The sequence below is a fragment of the Budorcas taxicolor genome, chromosome 20 (assembly GCF_023091745.1).
Source record: "Budorcas taxicolor isolate Tak-1 chromosome 20, Takin1.1, whole genome shotgun sequence".
Lineage (NCBI taxonomy): Eukaryota > Metazoa > Chordata > Mammalia > Artiodactyla > Bovidae > Budorcas > Budorcas taxicolor.
In genome coordinates, this window is record NC_068929.1 from 27,378,700 (window position 1) to 27,397,168 (window position 18,469).

General features: G+C 38.2%; 2 protein-coding genes across 2 annotated transcripts in view; one reads left to right on the forward strand and one right to left on the reverse strand.

Annotated features, from left to right (window-relative positions):
• MTREX (Mtr4 exosome RNA helicase) overlaps nt 1–10,400 on the reverse strand; it is a 93,902-nt gene extending 83,502 nt beyond the window's left edge. The window contains exons 1-3 of the mRNA XM_052658989.1: nt 10,260–10,400; nt 3,859–3,996; nt 2,194–2,260 (exon numbers count right to left, since the gene is read on the reverse strand). Of these exons, the coding sequence (XP_052514949.1) occupies nt 2,194–2,260; nt 3,859–3,996; nt 10,260–10,393 (339 nt within the window). The 5' untranslated portion in view covers nt 10,394–10,400. The remainder of the gene's footprint in view (nt 1–2,193; nt 2,261–3,858; nt 3,997–10,259) is intronic.
• A 375-nt stretch (nt 10,401–10,775) lies between these two features.
• Nucleotides 10,776–18,469, forward strand: part of DHX29 (DExH-box helicase 29) — a 45,638-nt gene continuing 37,944 nt past the window's right edge. The window contains exons 1-2 of the mRNA XM_052658987.1: nt 10,776–11,021; nt 17,946–18,019. Coding sequence (XP_052514947.1) covers nt 10,844–11,021; nt 17,946–18,019 — 252 coding nt within the window. The 5' untranslated portion in view covers nt 10,776–10,843. The remainder of the gene's footprint in view (nt 11,022–17,945; nt 18,020–18,469) is intronic.

The following is an 18,469-nucleotide window of genomic DNA, read 5'->3' on the forward strand; positions in this document are numbered from 1 at the left end:
CATGTGCAGCATTTCAAAAAGCAGTAAGTGGAACCTGACTATAATTAAGTGAAACAATAAATTATGAAATCTAATGAAAAATATCTAATATAATGAATGTGTTAAAAGAAATGTGACACTCTAAATGGAATCTATAAAGGGGTAGAATTTGGAAGCTTATCCAGCACGCACTACAAAAATTCAGGAGGTGTTTTTATTAGTGAATGAAACTTTCTGGGGGATAGGAATAGTTTTCATCAATCTTTCCCACATATTCTCCTTTTATGACTCTAAGAAACTTCTAAGTAGTTTCTGATTCCCAGGTAGTTTGATAGTAAGAGGACTACTTATCCATTAAATGTCCTTCTTTTGCTACACTATACCATGAGTATGAAAGTGACTCTGTTCTAAAAAGCACAACTGCTGGCACACTGACAAAATCAAATTTCTGAATCTGAAAATGTTGGGACTAGATCCTCAATCATGGTGTGATCCAATTTCACTTCCCTCACATTTCTCCTTGATACTCGCTATGACATGAACAAAAAACATTAACACAAAGCAACTAGGATTTTAACATCTCTGAGATTTAATATCAACAACAACAAATTGTGTTTTCACATGTATGAGAATCAGTTTTATTTTTATTCTCTGAAAACAGTGTAACGCTAACATAAGACAGATAGGGAGAAGAGAAACCTACAGGGACTAAGGAGTCAAAAAAAAAGAAAACCAACAGAAAAATCAAACAGACTTAGCAATTAGTTATTGGTGATTTTTGCCAGCATAGTTCAAAAGACATGGAGAAAGAAGAAATCTAACTACAGTAGACTAAAAGATGACTGGAAGGCTAGGAAGTTGAGCAGGGATTTTCTAAGCAGAGCAATCAATTAACACCACTGAAAAAAAAGGACTATATATACATATATATGTATATATATTTGCGTGTTGTGTGGTGTTTCTCTTTATATTCAGTGAATAATAAAATGTGCCCGGTGTTCAAAAGATAGGTACTAAATGAGTAACTACAATGGTGAAGAAGAAAAATAACACAGTGGTTAAAATGAAAACATATAACAAAAGAGAAGCTTCTAAATATTCGTATGCTGGTAAGAAAGGGAAAACAGAAAAGGAAACACTAAAAACAGTCAAGGGAAAATGGAGTGATCCAAGTCTTTGTGGAGGCAGGATAAGACACGACCAAGAACACTGACGGAGCAACCCTCCTCAGCCTAAACAATGCAGTGATGTGACTCCAACTTTGTATCTTTGAACCCCTAGATAAAGTAAAGGTGACCTGCTAAAAAAGTGAGAGGAGATAACAGGATGTAGGGTTTCAGGATAATCATGGAGGACAGAAGGAACCTTTGGCCTTCTGAGAGCTAAATTTGTGTTTGGGTTTTCTTTCCCATCTTTTTAAGACCACAGCTTCAAAGAGGGTCTCATGTAAGTGTTCAATGTATGATCTAATGGATATTATACCCACCAAACTAAGTGCTATTCTAAAGGAACATAAGGAAATTTCAATTTAAAAAATAAGTATAAAAAAATAAAAGGCTCCAAATCTACATCAATTTTTGTTAATCTAGAATTATCTTGCTTATTCAATAAAGACTTCTAGTAAGATTCCCCAACTATCTGTAGTAATAACTTGTCAGGTTACATGGTAAAGGCAAGGGGGCTTAATAGAAAGAACTAGTGTTACAGTTTCCTTAAACTCTGTGATAAAGGGTTACCACAAGCTATCCTTGACCACCATCTTGTGGCGAAACAATGTAACTGCAATGTATCGGTTGTCAGCAAGATGAAGAAAGCACACGACCTGTAAAACATCACTGTTACTTGACTTTAGGAGCATGGGAATGAACACGTATACCTAAATACCTACTCTGTGCTGGGTATCTTACCTAATTTTCTTATATAATCTTCAGAACAATCCCATGATGTAAATCTTATTATTCTAAATTTACAAATTAGAAAACTAACATCAGAGGTTAAGAAATTTACCCAAGACTGTAGTTAGGAAAAGCACTGTCAGTATCTGAGCTCAGGTCTGAATACAAAGCCCCAGCTCCTTCCACTAGACTATGTACTCTGCAGAAAAGCTACTAATTGGTTCCAAAGCCCTAAGGCTAAACCCCTTGCTCATCAGACTAGATAATCCAAAGCAAAATCCCACTTACACCAACTTAATCATACACTGTTTGTGCTTACCTCATGCGTACACCCTTCGACAGTTTCAACTGACTGTACCTTGACTCTGGGCATCAGGTCAGCCAAACTTAAAAAAAAATTATTAATATTACATTAAAATATTGATAAATTACTGAGAATTATATAGGCTGAGAATTCAAAATGATCAGCTAGCATCTCTTACTACAAATACAAAACAAAGAGACTCCACGTAATTATTCAAAGAATTATGTTAACTTAGTTCCAGTGACTATTTTAAATAAAAAGTACTTCTACAAAGCATTATCATTACTTCAAAACACAAAGATGCTTATAAAAACCATTACATGATAGAAAGTATAAAATAAACTAGCCTAATACAGATGTTGTTATAATTTTTAAGTGTTCCTTAGTCTCATCAGAATCCTAGGTTTTATTCATCTAGGTTCTCTGTTTAGACTCTTAAAGGACATGACTGTGGATAAATTAAAGAAAAATAGATGTATTTCTGCACAAGATTTATTATCCTCTCATTGACTGTACTTTTGTTTTTACTTTGAATCAATAACCACACTTTGGGTAAAACTCAAGGGTTACTACAAGACGCAAGAATGATTTTAAATTATCAATATTATTTTGTAACCTATTCCACTAGCTTGGACAAACAGTGCATCTTAAATGTTTCAGGGACACATCTATCACCATCTATAGTACCTACTTTTGCTAGTCACAACAGCTAACTGGTTAAAAAAACAAACAAACAAACGAAAAACACTGGAGTAAATCTTCCATTGTAGTGCCAAGCTAGAATACGGCAAACAAGGAGGGAAAAGCAAAGTCAGGATCATCATAACAACAGGAAACAGGTCAACCTAAGAAAGTAGCATCAGTATCTAGAAAGTTTCAACTTTTGAAACGAGAGAAACATCAACTATTGCAACCTCAGAAACCCATGGGTCTCCCTCATTGATAGCAGTCTTAAGATTCATAGCCACGCTACTGCTGCATGCAAGAGTGAAAATCTAATTCCTCCTAATGCTCCTTCTCAAGTCAGTTTTATTCTTTCCTTTTATCCCACACTTCCAGTGATCCTCTTCTTGAGACAGTAACAAATAAATGAAACGTGTCATTTCTTCATTTTAAAAAATCAGGCTTCAGGACTTCCATGGCGGTCCAGTGGGTGAAGAATCCACCTTCAGAGGCAGGGGACACAGGTTCGACCCCTAGGTCTGGGTAGATCCCACATGCCATGGAGCAACTAAGCCTGTGCACTGCAACTATTGAGCCCGCATGCTGCAACTACTGAAGCCCGAGTACCTAGAGCGCTTGCTCCTCAACAAGAGCAGCCACCGCAATGAGAAGCCAGTGCACTGCAATGAAGAGTAGCCCCTACTCCAACAACTAGAGAAAGCCCACACCCAGCAACAAAGATCTTGTGCAGACCAAAAAAAAAAAATCAAGCTTCAAGACTCTCTTAAAACTGGATTCAAAAATATTAAATATCTTTCTTTTCTATACTGTTTTCCATTTCCCAAAACACAGATAAATATCTTAGTTATATGTCTATTTGAGTATATAAAGAATATTTACCTTCATTTCCCTAATTCAACAAACACATTCATAAAGTAACAACATATAAGCAACTTTCAAAACTTCAGGTAACTACCCATCCGGAGTTACCAACATTTATGACAGTGGAAATACTACCTTAAATCTTCAGTTATTGACTCTTCCACCCTGGGTTTCTTTCCAAAAATAGGTTCATCAACACCCTCGAAGTCTGCATCTCTCTTGTTTTTTCCAACATTAGTTGACTCTGATTGTAATTTACCATCAAAACATTTTCTGAAAAGTAAAGACGTTAGAATGAATTCTGAAACAGCACTTATTACTTTAAGGGCAACTCCCATATAATATTATCTTTGTAAAATATACACTGTTACCAGAAAAAGTCACATAAATAGATGTTACAAACCAAAACTGGCTAGAGCCCAAAATACTCTAATTTTAACTAATAAAACTGAACATTACTCCTTTTTCATTTCATATTTTCTTGGAAATTGTTTTTAAAATATTTTGCAACAACTCACATTAACATAACTGCTGCTGCTGCTAAGTCACTGCAGTCGTGTCCGACTCTGTGCGACCCCAGAGACAGCAGCCCACCAGGCTCCCCTGTCCCTGGGATTCTCCAGGCAATAACACTGGAGTGGGTTGCCATTTCCTTCTCCAATGCGTGAAAGTGAAAAGTGAAAGTGAAGTCGCTCAGTGTGTCCTACTCCTAGCAACTCCATGAACTCCAGCCCACCAGGCTCCTCCGTCCATGGGATTTTCCAGGCAAGAGTACTACTAACACAATATTCTTAAAAGTTATAAAACACTGTTATACATTTACATGAGCACTTTCAATAAACATTTAATGCTTTTCTAGTGGCCTAGTATCAATATTTTGGAGAAAAAAATTTTTATGTGGTTGGATTTACTGGTTAAAAGTAGTGACAATCAACAGTGCTTGGTAGATTGGACATCCATAGGGTAATTCAATCTGACCCTTCTGCTCATTTACACAAAAGTCAATATAGATACTAGATCTAATTGTAACAGGCAAAAACAACAAAGCCTGTAGAAGATAAAACAAGAAAACTATCTTTATGCTTTATTAAACAACATAAAATTATAAACCAAAAAGTAATTCTGATGAAATTGGACTGCACTGAAACTAAGAGCTTCTGTAAATCAAAAGGTACTATTAAGAGAGGAAAGAGGTGGGGAAGAGAGGTGGGAAGGGGGCTCAGGATGGGGGACACATGTACACTCATGTCTGATTCATGTCTATGTATGGCAAAAACCACTACAATACTGTAAAGTAATTAGCCTCCAATTAAATTAATTTTAAAAAAAGAGGAAAGACAAAGTGGGAAAAAACATACATATAACTAACAAAAGGCATATATATCTAAAATACTGGAAGACTACAAATTTTAAAAGATAACCCAATTTAAAAATGAGCAAGGAGATCAACCCTGGGATTTCTTTGGAAGGAATGATGCTGAAGCTGAAACTCCAGTACTTTGGCCACCTCATGGGAGGGATTGCGGCCAGGAGGAGAAGAGGATGACAGGGGATGAGATGACTGGATGGCATCACTGACTTGATGGACGTGAGTTTGAGTGAACTCCAGGAGTTGGTGATGGACAGGGAGGCCTGGCGTGCTGCAATTCATGGGGTCACAAAGAGTCAGACACGACTGAGCGACTGAACTGAACTGAAAAGACTAGAACAGGACCTTTATAAGAGGATATCCAAATCACCAATAAGCATATGAAAAGAAGCTCAGAAACCATTAATTACAGGAAAATGGAAATCAGACTATACAGTATCACAGACTCTTAAATTTTAGATCTCAGAATCCTTTTCCAGTCTAAAAGTTATTCAGTATTCCATAGAATTTTGTTTATGTAGTCATATCTATTGATAGTTACCATATTAACTATTAAAACTGAAAAAATTTTAAGTTTAGTTATTCATTTTAAAATGGCAATAACTATTAGAAGTTAGGGCTTCCCCAACGGGTCAGTGGGTAAGGAATCCGCCTGCAATGCACAGAAACACAGGAGACACGGGTTCAATCCCTGGATGTGGAAGATCACCTGGAGAAGGAAATGGCAACCCACCCCAGTATTTTTGCCTGGAAAATCCCATCAACAAAGGAGCCTGGCAGGTTCCAGTCCATGGGGTTGCAAAGAGTTGGACAAGACTGAGCACAAGGCAATGCTGAGGCATAACTGACCTATTAGAAGTTAATATAAATAACATTTTCGACAGAAAATAAGTATTTCCCCAAAAAGATTTAAATGAGAATAATGGCACTGTTTTCTATTACTCCAAGTCCCTTTAATGTCTAGCTTAATAGAAAGCAGCTGGACTCTCATCTATTTCAACTTGTGATATGGTTTTTGCCTTAAGTATATGAAGAAAAATCCAGTCTCATATAGTTGAAAAGGAGCAGACTTTTCAGATAACTGGGAATATTCCTCTGACCCCATATCAAAATTTAATCATACTTTGAAAAGTACTGGTAGAGCTACACTCAAGAATTTTACAATGTTGAGCAAACGCTAGACACAAAATAACATATATGAATCCATTTACATTATGTCTACAAACAGGAAAAAAAAAGGTAACACGTGGTTATCACGTTAGTCACTTTTCTGGGGGAAAAAGAGGAGGGATTTCTACAATATTCTACTTTTCATCCCAAATGGGGTTACATTTGCATGTTCACTTTATAAGAATTTGTCCCATGACTTCCACACCTTTCTTACATGTTTTATTTCAATAGAAAAGTTTAAGAGCCAATGAATACTAGTATTGATCTATATGCTATAATCTTTCTATAACAAGTTTATTCTTTGATGCTTAGCAAAACCTGAAATACATAAAACATCTCACTCTCAATTTAGTGGAATAGGTATTGATAGTTATCCCATATTACTTACATGAATCTCCTTAGGACAAGCCATTAACATCTTTGGCTTTCAGTAAAAGAAGACATTTAAATGATAATTATGATTCCTCTAATTTTAACATTTTATTATTCGGTCTGAATTAGTAAGCATCAACCAAACCATTGTAATAAAAACCTACTAGCAGTTAATGATAAGTATAAGACAAAGAAATATAGTTCCTATACCTTTGAGAAGTGTAAAACCTAACTTCATGGTGGAATATTTTCCTTCACAAGAGTTCCATTATTCTTTAATATTGTATTCTTATCTAAACAACTGAATCTGAAGCTAATCAAGTCTCTACATCAGTACTGTTTAAGATATATACATGCAATTACCGATGTAACTTTAAATTTCTAGTAACCATATTAAAATAGTTTCAAAAGAAGCCAATTTTAATATATTTCATTTAACTTCAAATATACTACATATTAAAATTTCAATATATAAAAATAAAAATGAACTACTGGATATTTTTTATATCAAGTCATCAAAATACAGTGTATACTTTCAGTTTACAACACATCTCAATTCTGATTAGCTACATTTAAGTGCTCAACAGCTACTGGTAGGCAGTAGCTATTACTGCAGTCCCCACTTATCTGTGTTTTTGTTTTCCAAGCCTTCAGTTACCCTGGGTCAACTGAGGTCCAAAAATATTAAATGGAAAATTACAGAGGTAAATTATTTGTAAGTTTTAAACTGGACACCTTTCTGAGCAGCATGCTGAAATCTTGTGCATTCCTGCTCCATCCCACATGGGACACGAATCATCCCTAGGCCCACAGCATCCAGCCTGTTAGTCACTTAGTGTCTAAGTTCTCAGATCACTGAACTGGTATGGCAGTGCTTGTGTTTAAGAAATTCTTGTTTTACTCAATAATGGCCCCAAGCTGCAAAAGTAGTGATGTCGGCAATTTTGAGAGCCAAAGAGAAGCTGTCAAGTGCTTACTTTAAGTGAAAAGGTGAAAGTTCTCAACTTATATATTGATATAATTATTTTATTATTAATAATTTTAATCTCTTATCATGCCTAATTTATAAATTATGCTTTCATAGATAGTATTACTTAAAAAAAAAATACTACATACATGTTTTGGTACTCCCCAAGGTTCCAGGCATCCACTGGAGCTCTTGGAACCCATCCCACTCAGATAAGGGATTGTTCAGTTGCTAAGCCATGTCCCCATGGACTGCAGCATGCTAGGCTTCCCTGTCCTTCACCATCTCCTGGAGTTTGCTCAGACTCATGTCCATTGATTCGGTGATGCTATCTGACCGTCTCACTCTCTGTCAGGGCCTTCTCCTCCAGATAAGGGGAGGGGACTACTATACATTGGATAGTTTAGCTCTAGATATAAGGACAGTTTGTAGTAAATAATCGAGGATAGAGAAGCTAGTTAAATGATAGTATAAGAGCAATTTTAGGATGTGAGAAACCATACAGGACAAATAAGCTGGTTTCTCCTCTCATCTACACTTCCAGAAGAAATCAACAGCATAAGGAAAAAAGAGACTTGTAAAATAAAGGATTTTAGGGATGTAACAGGGGCCTCTCAGGTAGTGCTAGTGGTAAAGAACCCACCTGCCAATCTAGGAGACATAAGAGACGTGGGGTCAATCCCTGGGTGGGGAAGATCCCCTGGAGAGCAGGGCAACCCACTTCAGTATTCCTGCCTGGAGACACCCACGGACAGAGGAGCCTGGCAGGATATAGTCCATTCGGTCTCAAAGAGTGGGACACTGCTTAGCAACTGACCACGCATGCATGCATCTTCGTAACATCATAATTGCCCATTCAAACTACAGAAATTAATTATTTCTGTTTGAAAAAAAAACAAAAATCATCTGTCCTTCCTCATTTTCCCTGAGTTATCCAAAACCACTCAATGACAGAGGAAGACTACTTTTTTTTTCTCCTTTCTGTCATTCTTCTTACATATGACATTTCACATTCTTTGGTTGTTCTGATGTCCCTCTAATCTCTGTCATGTGTATGAAAACTACACATTCCCAGAGAAATCTTCACTTCAAACAGTACCAATTCAAGTAACATCCAGATATATACCTTCAGTTCTGGTATTACTTCTAATCCAAATTAAAACTGCCCAATGGATACTTCAATACGGATATACTATCATCACTTCACTTTGCCTTGAGCCAGATTAATTTTCAAATCAAAATCACCTATAAATTTCCCTATTTTTCTTCTTCCTGATATACAAATTCAAAACACCTCTTTTGACCCCCTTCCATTGTTCTCCTTAAATTAAGCCTGTCAATTTTTCCTTGACAACATTTTATATCTTTCTTTTTCCTTCCTTCTGTCACCTCCTGAGCTGAAGTCCTTATAATCTCATAATTAGACAATTTAAATACTTTTTAATTTACTTTTACTATCAATGCCTTTCCTCTTTAAACATATCAACAAATGCTACCAAATTAATTTTTCTAAACTAACACTCTAATTCTCCAGTTACCAAGTTACATGTTCACTGGGCACACCACCCCCCCCCCCCAAACACTGGGTTTTTAAAAAATAAAAAGTCATCTGCCTGTTATTTAAGGCTCCTCATAATCTAAAACCAATTTATATCCTCTGCCTTATCTCTTGTAGTCCTAAGCAAACACTTCCTCTAGGCCAATCCGTGCTACCAAAAAAAAAAAAAAAAATCTAAGCATCAATAAGGAATCATTTCCTCAACTTAGACAGCTTCTTGCATGTAAGGCTCTCTGGACACCACAAACAGATACCACTTTTCTGAACTTTAATAGCACTTCACTGTACATACAGCTTATTATATTCCAGTCTTCTACTCTTTAAAATATTTATCTGTTCCACTTCCTTACTTCAAATAAAAATTCCTTGAAAGTAAAATTATGTCTAACTTAACTCAAGCATCTACTGGGTATCTTCCTCCAATGTCAAGAGTAAATTTTGTTCAATACTAAGGAATCATCTTTTTTAAAACAGACGTTTCAGGGACCAGTAGTTTTTTAGGGTTTTCTTAATGAAATCAAAGAAAGCCAGCATCTAAGAATCCAATATATGCTAAGCACTGTTAGGCGCTTTACACATACTATCTCATTTAATCTTCACCAAAATCCTAGTGGTCGGCGCTAGCACCTCATTATGGGCAAGAAAACTCCAGCTTGAAGACTGAATTTCTCTCCCTTCTGCTGCTATTTGCCCTGTCCTCTCCAAGTCACATTTTCTAAGCCTCTTAACCCTTTACTCAACTGGTGATTCGTTTCGTGTATTAAAGGCTCTGTGCCCAGTTGGTGCTGGTGCTGCGGGTGCAGAAGCTAAGAAAAAGCTGCCATGCCCTCACGACCCCACGGGAAGACTCAGGCAGGAGCAGAGTCAGGCCTCATGCCGGCATCAGGGAATTGCAGGGCCAGGAGCCCACGCTGCCTGCGGTCACCGGGAAACGCCAAGACCCAGCGTCATCAAACCAACATTCTTCCTCACTCTTCATTTTTCTCAACCCTCTTCACTTCCCTACTCCAATCATGTACACCCTACACCCACCCCGCTTCTCGAGGTCTTCAAAAGACAGTACGATTTTCTTCCTTTAACACTGGGGTCATCTTCCTTACCCGGCCTTTTCTGCAGACCCTGGCGGACCCTTCCATTTCCCCTTCTCCTTTTCTTTGTCTTTTTTGGCTCCAGGAGCCGTGGTCGAGTCGTCCTCGAACACGCTGAAGAGCTCATCCCCAAAAGCGTCAGCCATCTTTCGAAGCGGCGAGACCCAATTTTCCTCCTACCCACAATGCTCCGCGACCGCACCGACAGTGACGACAGTGAGGCTAGGAGAAGCCTCAACGGGGGCCCGCAAGTGATAAAATTAGTGGAGTTACACAGTCGCCGAGACTCCTTCCACGCTTCCTTTTTCTTCTCTGATCTTTCCTTTCCTTTACCACTGGCGGAGGAACAACTCCGTGGCTAAGAAAGGAGATCAGCCAGGATTCCCGGCAAGCCACAGACACCTGTGGGGCGGAGAGGAGGCGGGATCTTGGTGAACCCGACCAATTACGAAGCAGCGGTCGTCCAGGCCCGAGAAGCCCGGATTGAGGGCGCAAGGTGGCGGCGTGGGACCGGGGGAATGTGAAGATCTCTTGGAGGCCGTACGGGAGTGGTGCCGGCAGCTGGACAGGGAGGGGTCTTCTGCCACAGCTGCAACATGGGTGGCAAGAACAAGAAACACAAGACGCCGGGGGCCGCGGCGGTCCGGGCTGCCGTGTCTGCTTCCAGAGCCAAGTCCGCCGAGGCCGGAGCTACCGGGGAGGCCCAAAACAAGCCAGTGTCCAGGCCGGCCCCAGCCGCGGCTGCCAGCACCAGGGAGCCCCGGGTCAAGCAAGGTACGAATGATAAGGCCCTGGACTCCTCCGGAGCCTCAACTACCAGTCCCGAGGGCGAACCTTTAGCACGTGGGCAGACCCTCGATCTTAAAATTTATTTCACATCCCGAGCTGCTGTCTCCCCATCTGGTAGCCTTGTTTTAGATTAGTGTAGGCTGTTCGGGCCTCCAGAGTTCCGACGGTAGCGTCCCCCACCTAACCTCCATTTGCCTTGAGAAGAAACAAAAAAAAATTTGCATTAGCTCTTGTTTCTGCAGGGATCAGCCCTGAGCCGCCCTCTAAACTAGCAAGGCGAATGCAGAGTTGTTAACCTCCCAGAGCCAGACCCTTTTCCTCCTTATTTCTCAGACCATTTTCAGCCACGATGTAGCGTTTCCACGGGTTATGGAAAAATCAGTACTTAATAAGAATTTCAGCGCTTACACCCCGAATATGGTTATAATCTATTGTAAAAAGTGTCATCGATCTTTACCGCAGCAATGCATTTTTGCTTCTTGTGCATTTTGGTTTGATAACTCATCTTGGAGATTGCCAGCTCTGGCTCCAGATCAACGGGCCTCTTTTACAGCTGATTTCAAAAGGTGGAAATAGTTATACGCTATTTTGTTCTGCTTAGCGTGTTTGCTTATTCTTACAGAAATATTCGTCCAACAAATATGTATTGAAAACCTCCGTGTACGGGATGAGCAAAATAAATAAATCACCGCTCTTGGAGCTTGCCAATCTAATGGCAGTAGTTACACAAACATTGCTTTATGATTGTTAAGTGTCACTAAGAAAGAGAACTTGACAGGGTAATCTGATTTTTACTGGGAAAAAGGAGGACTATTGGATGGTGTCTTTGAGAAAGTGATGGTATTGGGGGGATGGATTGGTGTTAACTCCATGAAAAATGGGGGGAATAGTATTTCTGTGCAGGAAGGAACACTACATGCCAAAATCTTGAGTCAGGAAAGAGCATGGGCCTTTGAGATACTCAGAATGTAAGCATTGCCTAAGGAGGAAAGGAGATGAGACTGAAGTAGGCAGGTAACAAACTTTCACTTAGATGAATAATAATTCTTTGTACTGCAACTTATCATAATATTTTAACTACAAAATTGCTATGCCTGCAATTGGAAATGTATAGTATTTTTTCTTGACGATTCTGTGGCACTTTTACTCTGTGAATCAGCCTCTTCCTTTTCATGCTATTCCTCTGAGTTCTTTGAACTTTCTAATAGTCATTTGTTGTGTTCTTTGGCTTCGCAGTCCCCCAACCCCAAAATGTGACAGTTGCTGAACGTGTCAGTCTAACAGTATGATTCCCTCTCCAGCCCTTCCAGAAGAACTCATCTACTTCCGTTACTTCTATCTTTTCCTGTGTAGGTGACTCCTCAATCAGCACGTCCAGTCGTGGTCTTTATTCCAAGCTCAAGTCAGCCATTTCTACACTTACTTGGAGATCTGGCCCTATTTTGCGAGCATGTCAAATTTAATAACATGGCTAATTACTCTCTCCCAAACTAGCTTCTCCTGTGACTTCTTTGTTTCTGTTTTTCCATATTCCTCTTTATTCAGTGTTGGAGATTATATTTTTATGCCTTCCTTTCTTCACATCCAATCAGTTCTCAAGCTCCATGTAGTCTTTATTTATTTGTCTTCCTTGTATGCCCCTTTTCACATACTATTCATACCTCATTTAAGGCACTCATGAATTTCTGGAGTATGAGCGCAGCCTTCTAATGGATCTCCCTAGCTGTGTTCTTTTTTCCTCCTGCAGTCTGTCCTGCGTAAAGTATTGGATTGATCTTCAGAATCACTGCATTGGTTATATCACTTCCCAAGTTGTTCTACAGCATTTTTACTGACATTGTGATAAAGTACCAACCATTCAGCTTGTATCTAAGACCACCCTTTCTAGCCTTACTAGTTCTTGTATTGTGTGTGTATGCTCTGTCATGTCCAACTCTTTGTGAGCCTGTGGACTATAGCCCACCAGGCTTCTCCATCCATGGCATTTTTCAGGCAAGAATACTGGAGTGGGTTGCCATTTCCTCCTCCAGGAGATCTTCCCAACCCAGGATTGAACCCAGGTCTCCTGCATCTCCTGCTTTGCAGGCAGATTCTTTACTACTGAGCCATCAGGGAAGCTAATTCCGGTATTCACCTATAACACTTCCTGTGTTTTCACTGCCCCAAATTCAGCTGTTGGCTGTCTGCATCCTTGTGTTTATTCTTGCCATTTTCTCTTATGCAATGACATCTAACCCTAACACTATCTATCAGAGTTCTGTAATACCCACCTCAGATAGCAACTACTTTTTAAATTCTTCCTATCCCCACAGCTCGTGTATCATTGTTGTTTGAATCATTCTTTTTGATATTTAGATCTGAGGAATTACATATTTTATCTGTCCTACAAAATTATAGGAGGTAAGAACTGTTTTGTGGATATGTATTAATATCCCTCAATCTCTACTCAAATGTTCTGAATATAGTCATCCAAAAAATTTCTTGGATAAGTGGCAAGGAAAACTCGGAGAAATTATTAAGACCAAGAAATTGAGAGAACATGAGAAGTTATCTACCAAATCTGTAGAGAATTTCATGTAACCATAAATCAATATCTGTATATATAGCAGGTAAATAAGATGTTGCAATGTGATTGCCACTTTATTTTGTTTTCTTTTTTCTGTTTGGATATTTTTATATTATATATAATAGGCTTACCTGGAAGAAAAAGTGACAAAATACACAGAAAAAATTATCTCTAAACTCTTTTTTGTTCCTAATGTAAATGTTAGTATTTTACTCCCCTTCCATCTTTCTCTGTCTTTTCAAACAATTTGAAGAACTGTACATAGCATATGTCCTCAAAATTGAACTCTCATCTACAGGTAGAAATTGACTAGTGCTACAGAATAGTTCTTGGCACAGTTCCAGGTGTTCTTCCACTTCTGTTTTTTTCATTTCTTTTGTTCATCAAATAATTCTTGAAGAGCTGCTATGTGCCAGGCAAGATTTGAGGTACAGAGGATACCATAAGAACAGAACACCCTGAGATTACTGCTTATATGACTGAAGGTTGGTGGAGGCTACTTACAACCATAAGGCTTGTGTTTATGAAAATTATTAAACCTAGTTGAGACTTAAAATCTTAAGAGGGAAATAAGACAAGGGGACTGATGTCTTGAATAAATTCATGAAAGCCATTATAAATATCTTTTAGGGTCACCAAAATAAAACAGAAAAAGTGCCGTCAAAGAAAACAGTGACTTGGTAAAGAATAAATCAGTGGTACAGTCTGTTTGATTTAGAGCAGAGATGGCTTTTTTGAGGAAACCTGCTGAGATGATTTGTAGGAACCAGCTGTTACATCTGGAGAAAGAGTGAGGCTTAGGGAACAAAGGTGAAGGCCCGAAGGTGGCAACTTGAAATGAAGCAGTCAGACAAAGTCTGTGTGGGTGGAGTGAAAGAGCAGGGACTGGTGTTGGTGTTAAATGGGGAAGAGACCTTAGCTAGGATTAGTCAGGTAGCTGTGGCTCTGTGGACTTCCTCAGACACCCTGACTGCTTCGATTATGTTAGCTAGCTCTCATTTATTCTCCAGATACTCTGTAGTTCCCCTTTATAGCTTCCTTCGATAATTAGTTGCTTAATTACTTCATCAGAATAGCACTGTGAGGACAAGACTGGGTCTTATTCCTGACTGGATCTCTTGGCTGATTTGGATGCTCTTGCAGATGTGTGCTATTGGTCAGAAGGGAGCCAGGGTGCCTCAATCCACCGATCACCAGCATCAGCATCTCACAGTGAATGTCTCAGTGATAGTAGATGGTTACAATCACTGTATGATGTAAAATGCAATACTGTGTAAAAGGAATATATTCTAAGAGTATTGGGCAACAGGAAACTGATTCTGGCTGATGCCTCTTCTTCCTCACTGAATCGTCTTGAGGAAATTACTTAGTTTTTCTGTGCTTCAGCTTTAATAAGTATTTCTGAGAGCCAGTAACATAAGTTCCATTGTCCATGTATAGTCATTATAAATTGAAATCCTTAGTGCGTTTGCCCTGAAGATACGTACTGCACACTAACTTCCTTATTTCCAGTCAAATTTCCAGTAACTCCCTTCTTTTGAAACAAAACCAAAACTTGGAGGAGGATTTCTAAACAGCAAAAAAGGTAACTGTCATACATCTTACGCAGGTTACTTGGCAAAAGAATGGGGACCATTTTTATTCCATGGCCTGTTGACTTAGGATTGTATTTGAAAATAGGGTTACTCATGTCCAAGTTTTGATATCTATTTTCTTCTGGTGCCATCACTCTTTCCTAGGTAACAGATTAGAATTTGGGACTGGGGAGCTGTTAGGTTTCCATTCTGAAAGTTGGCTGGCTGATAGGAGAGGAGACCAAATTAAGAGTCTCAGAGAATTGGGTAGGCTCTGCAAGCCTGTTGGCACAATAATAGATATTCATAATAAGTATTACATCATGAAATGCTTTGAATTTTGCTTATTGTAGTATTATTATGGCAGTAAGTGTAAATACATTTGAGAAGGATTTCTTTCAGATTGTTTTAAAATGCATCTCAAATTTTGGAATTTTTATTCGTATTGATTAAAGAACATTTGTTAGCATGTTTTAGGAAGAATTTGAAAATGAAAGGGCCTTACTGGTTAACTTAATTTAATTGGTAATATCCCTAGCATGATCTCATTATTACTTCAGTTTCTCAGAGTATTGATTAAAATGAAAGCACACCACTTTCAGAGACCCTGACTGACACCCAGGGAATGCACAGCAGTATGAATGTTCATTCCCCTCTTGATGTTCTAGGGACTTAGATCTTCTTTTATTTGCCCTCTGGAAGTTTCCAGTATAAACTGACCTCAAGCAAGTGATATGATTGGATGTTTTAGGTGTAATACTTGGAGGAGACAAATGAGAACTGACTGCAGTCTTCAATTCACTAAAAAACAAAACCAATCCAGGATCTCCTGATGGTCTAGTGAATAGAACTTGGCATTTTCACTGCCAAGTTCAATTACTGCTTAGGAAACTAAGATCCTGCAAGTGGTGTGGCACTGCCAAAACAAGAAAGAAAATAAAGCAAAAGTTACTAAAGGAATTTACAATCTTACCTCTGACAATAACACGTCAACCTTGAACTGTTTCTCAGTATTCTCTCGGTAATGAAACATCCATCTGTAGAAAAGGTTAATGGTTGGGGGTCGGGGTGGGGGGGAGGGGTTGCCTCTGCATGGGTTTAGGGATTGATTAGTATGCTAAATTTGTGAATGAATTTACTACAACTGGTAAGACCCCCAGAAATGATTAAAGACTGCTGATATGTACTCTATGACCATTGACCTTAGTTTATGAACAAGGTTACTAGGATTAAGGTACAGTCTGAGACTAAAAGATGAGGAAAACCATACTATACCAGAATTCTTATTATCTTTTAACATATTTACTAGTGTTTTAAAATGAACAACCTGCTGTAAGTCAACAGAGACTAAAATCCTTGAATTTAAAATTATAACAAGCAACTCTTTAATGTTAGGTTTCTCTAAGTGAAAAAAAATTCTTGTTTTAAGATTTATAAAAGCAGAGTAACTAGGTTTTGTACTAGGATTATTTTTATATAGCTGTGGTCTCAAAAGTGTGCTCAGGGGATCCTGGGGAATCATTGAGACCTTTCTAGCCAGGGCTTAATGAGATCAAACTATATTCATAATCTAAAATGTTATTTGTCATTTTCATTTATATTTTCTCACTAGTGTACAGTGACTACTTGATGTGTAATGTTATAGAAGATTAAATGCAGAAGCTAGACATGAAGAGATTTGCAAAAGTAGAAAACAGTTTTTTTATTTAATAAAAAACTTTTCATAAAAGTAATACTTATTTTAACACATAGTAAAATTTATTTTCAATGAATTAATGTTTTTAAACTTTTCTCTTTCATCAATATGTGATAAATATCACTATTATAACCCACATAAACAAAAAGTACTTGGGATCTTTAGTCATTTTTAAGAGAGAAGGAGATCATGAGACCAAAGTTTGAAAGTAAAATTTATTCCTTCCTGGTTAGCCATTGTTAGAAGACTGATAACATACAGTATTTCTATTGACTGGAACAGACTTGACAACTATAGCACATTCAGTAGTGTTCACCCAAACATTGTCTACCTGGAACCTCAGAATGTGATCTTTTTTGGAAAAAAGATCATTGCAGATGTAATTGGTTAAGGATCTTGAGATGAAATCATCCTGGATTTAAGGAGAGCCCTAAGCCCAGTGACTAGGGTCAGAGAAAGGAGAGGGAGACTTGGACACAGACAGAAGGAATAAGGCCGTGTGAAGGCCCATTTTAGGAGCGAGACAAGCAAGCCAGGAAACACCTGGGATCACCAGAAGAAGGAAGAAAAGAGTTACCTAGAGCCATCAGGTGAAGTATGGTCCTACTGACACCTTGATTTTGGACTTCTACCCTCCAGAATTATGAGAGAATGTTTCTGTATATTCAGCCACCAAGTCCATGATAATTTGTTTCAGCAGCCTTGGATACTGATACAGCAACCTTATACTCAGCAGGAGACATGATAGGTGCTCCCACTTCCTTTTTCTCTTCAAAGTTACCCATCTTCTCTGCCAGGAATCAAATATCCTCTAAGAGGTCTTCCTTCAGCTAACTGCTGAAGCATTTGCACTCGGTGAGAAACTAGTTAACCTAGAGAATGCTAAACAGCATAAAATGTTTTCGAAAGTTGAGCAGTATTGCTGCCTTCTGGATTGGGTTATTTGGTAAAGTGGAAAAGGAAGAGTTGAGATCAATTATTTAATATTTAGTGATCTTTAGACAAAAATTAAAATAGTGTAATGGATATTGCTCATTAAATTACCTTGACTATTTATTGTCTGTTATGTATAGGTCCGAAAATTTACAGTTTTAATTCTGCAAGTGATTCTGGTGGTCCTGCAAATCTGGATAAATCTATTCTGAAAGTGAGTACCCACGTTTTGAGTCATTCCAAGAAATGTTACCTTAAAAAAAAAATGTAATGTACTCTTAAATGTAAGCAAATGATGGGATATTTTAAAATTTGTAAATAGTACAATATTACTCATCTATATGAAATAAAAAGTGAATCATACTTTTTATGGTAAAAAGTATATGATAAAAGTACTTTTCTGATAAAATTGAATCATCTGTTGAGAGCCTCTAAGAAATTAAGGAAGAGCTGGGTAAGGTCCAGACTTCTAAGTCTAGCATACACATCCCTTCAGATCTGGCTTGGCATACCTTTCCAGCCTTCTCCATTACTCTTCTCCACTTAAAATTTTAGTTCACATCTCATTGTTCCCCTAGATCCCATATGATTCTATGACTCCAAGCTTTTGTCCATAGGCTCTCTGGCTAGAAAGCTCTACTTCCCCTTCTTATGTCTTCTTAAT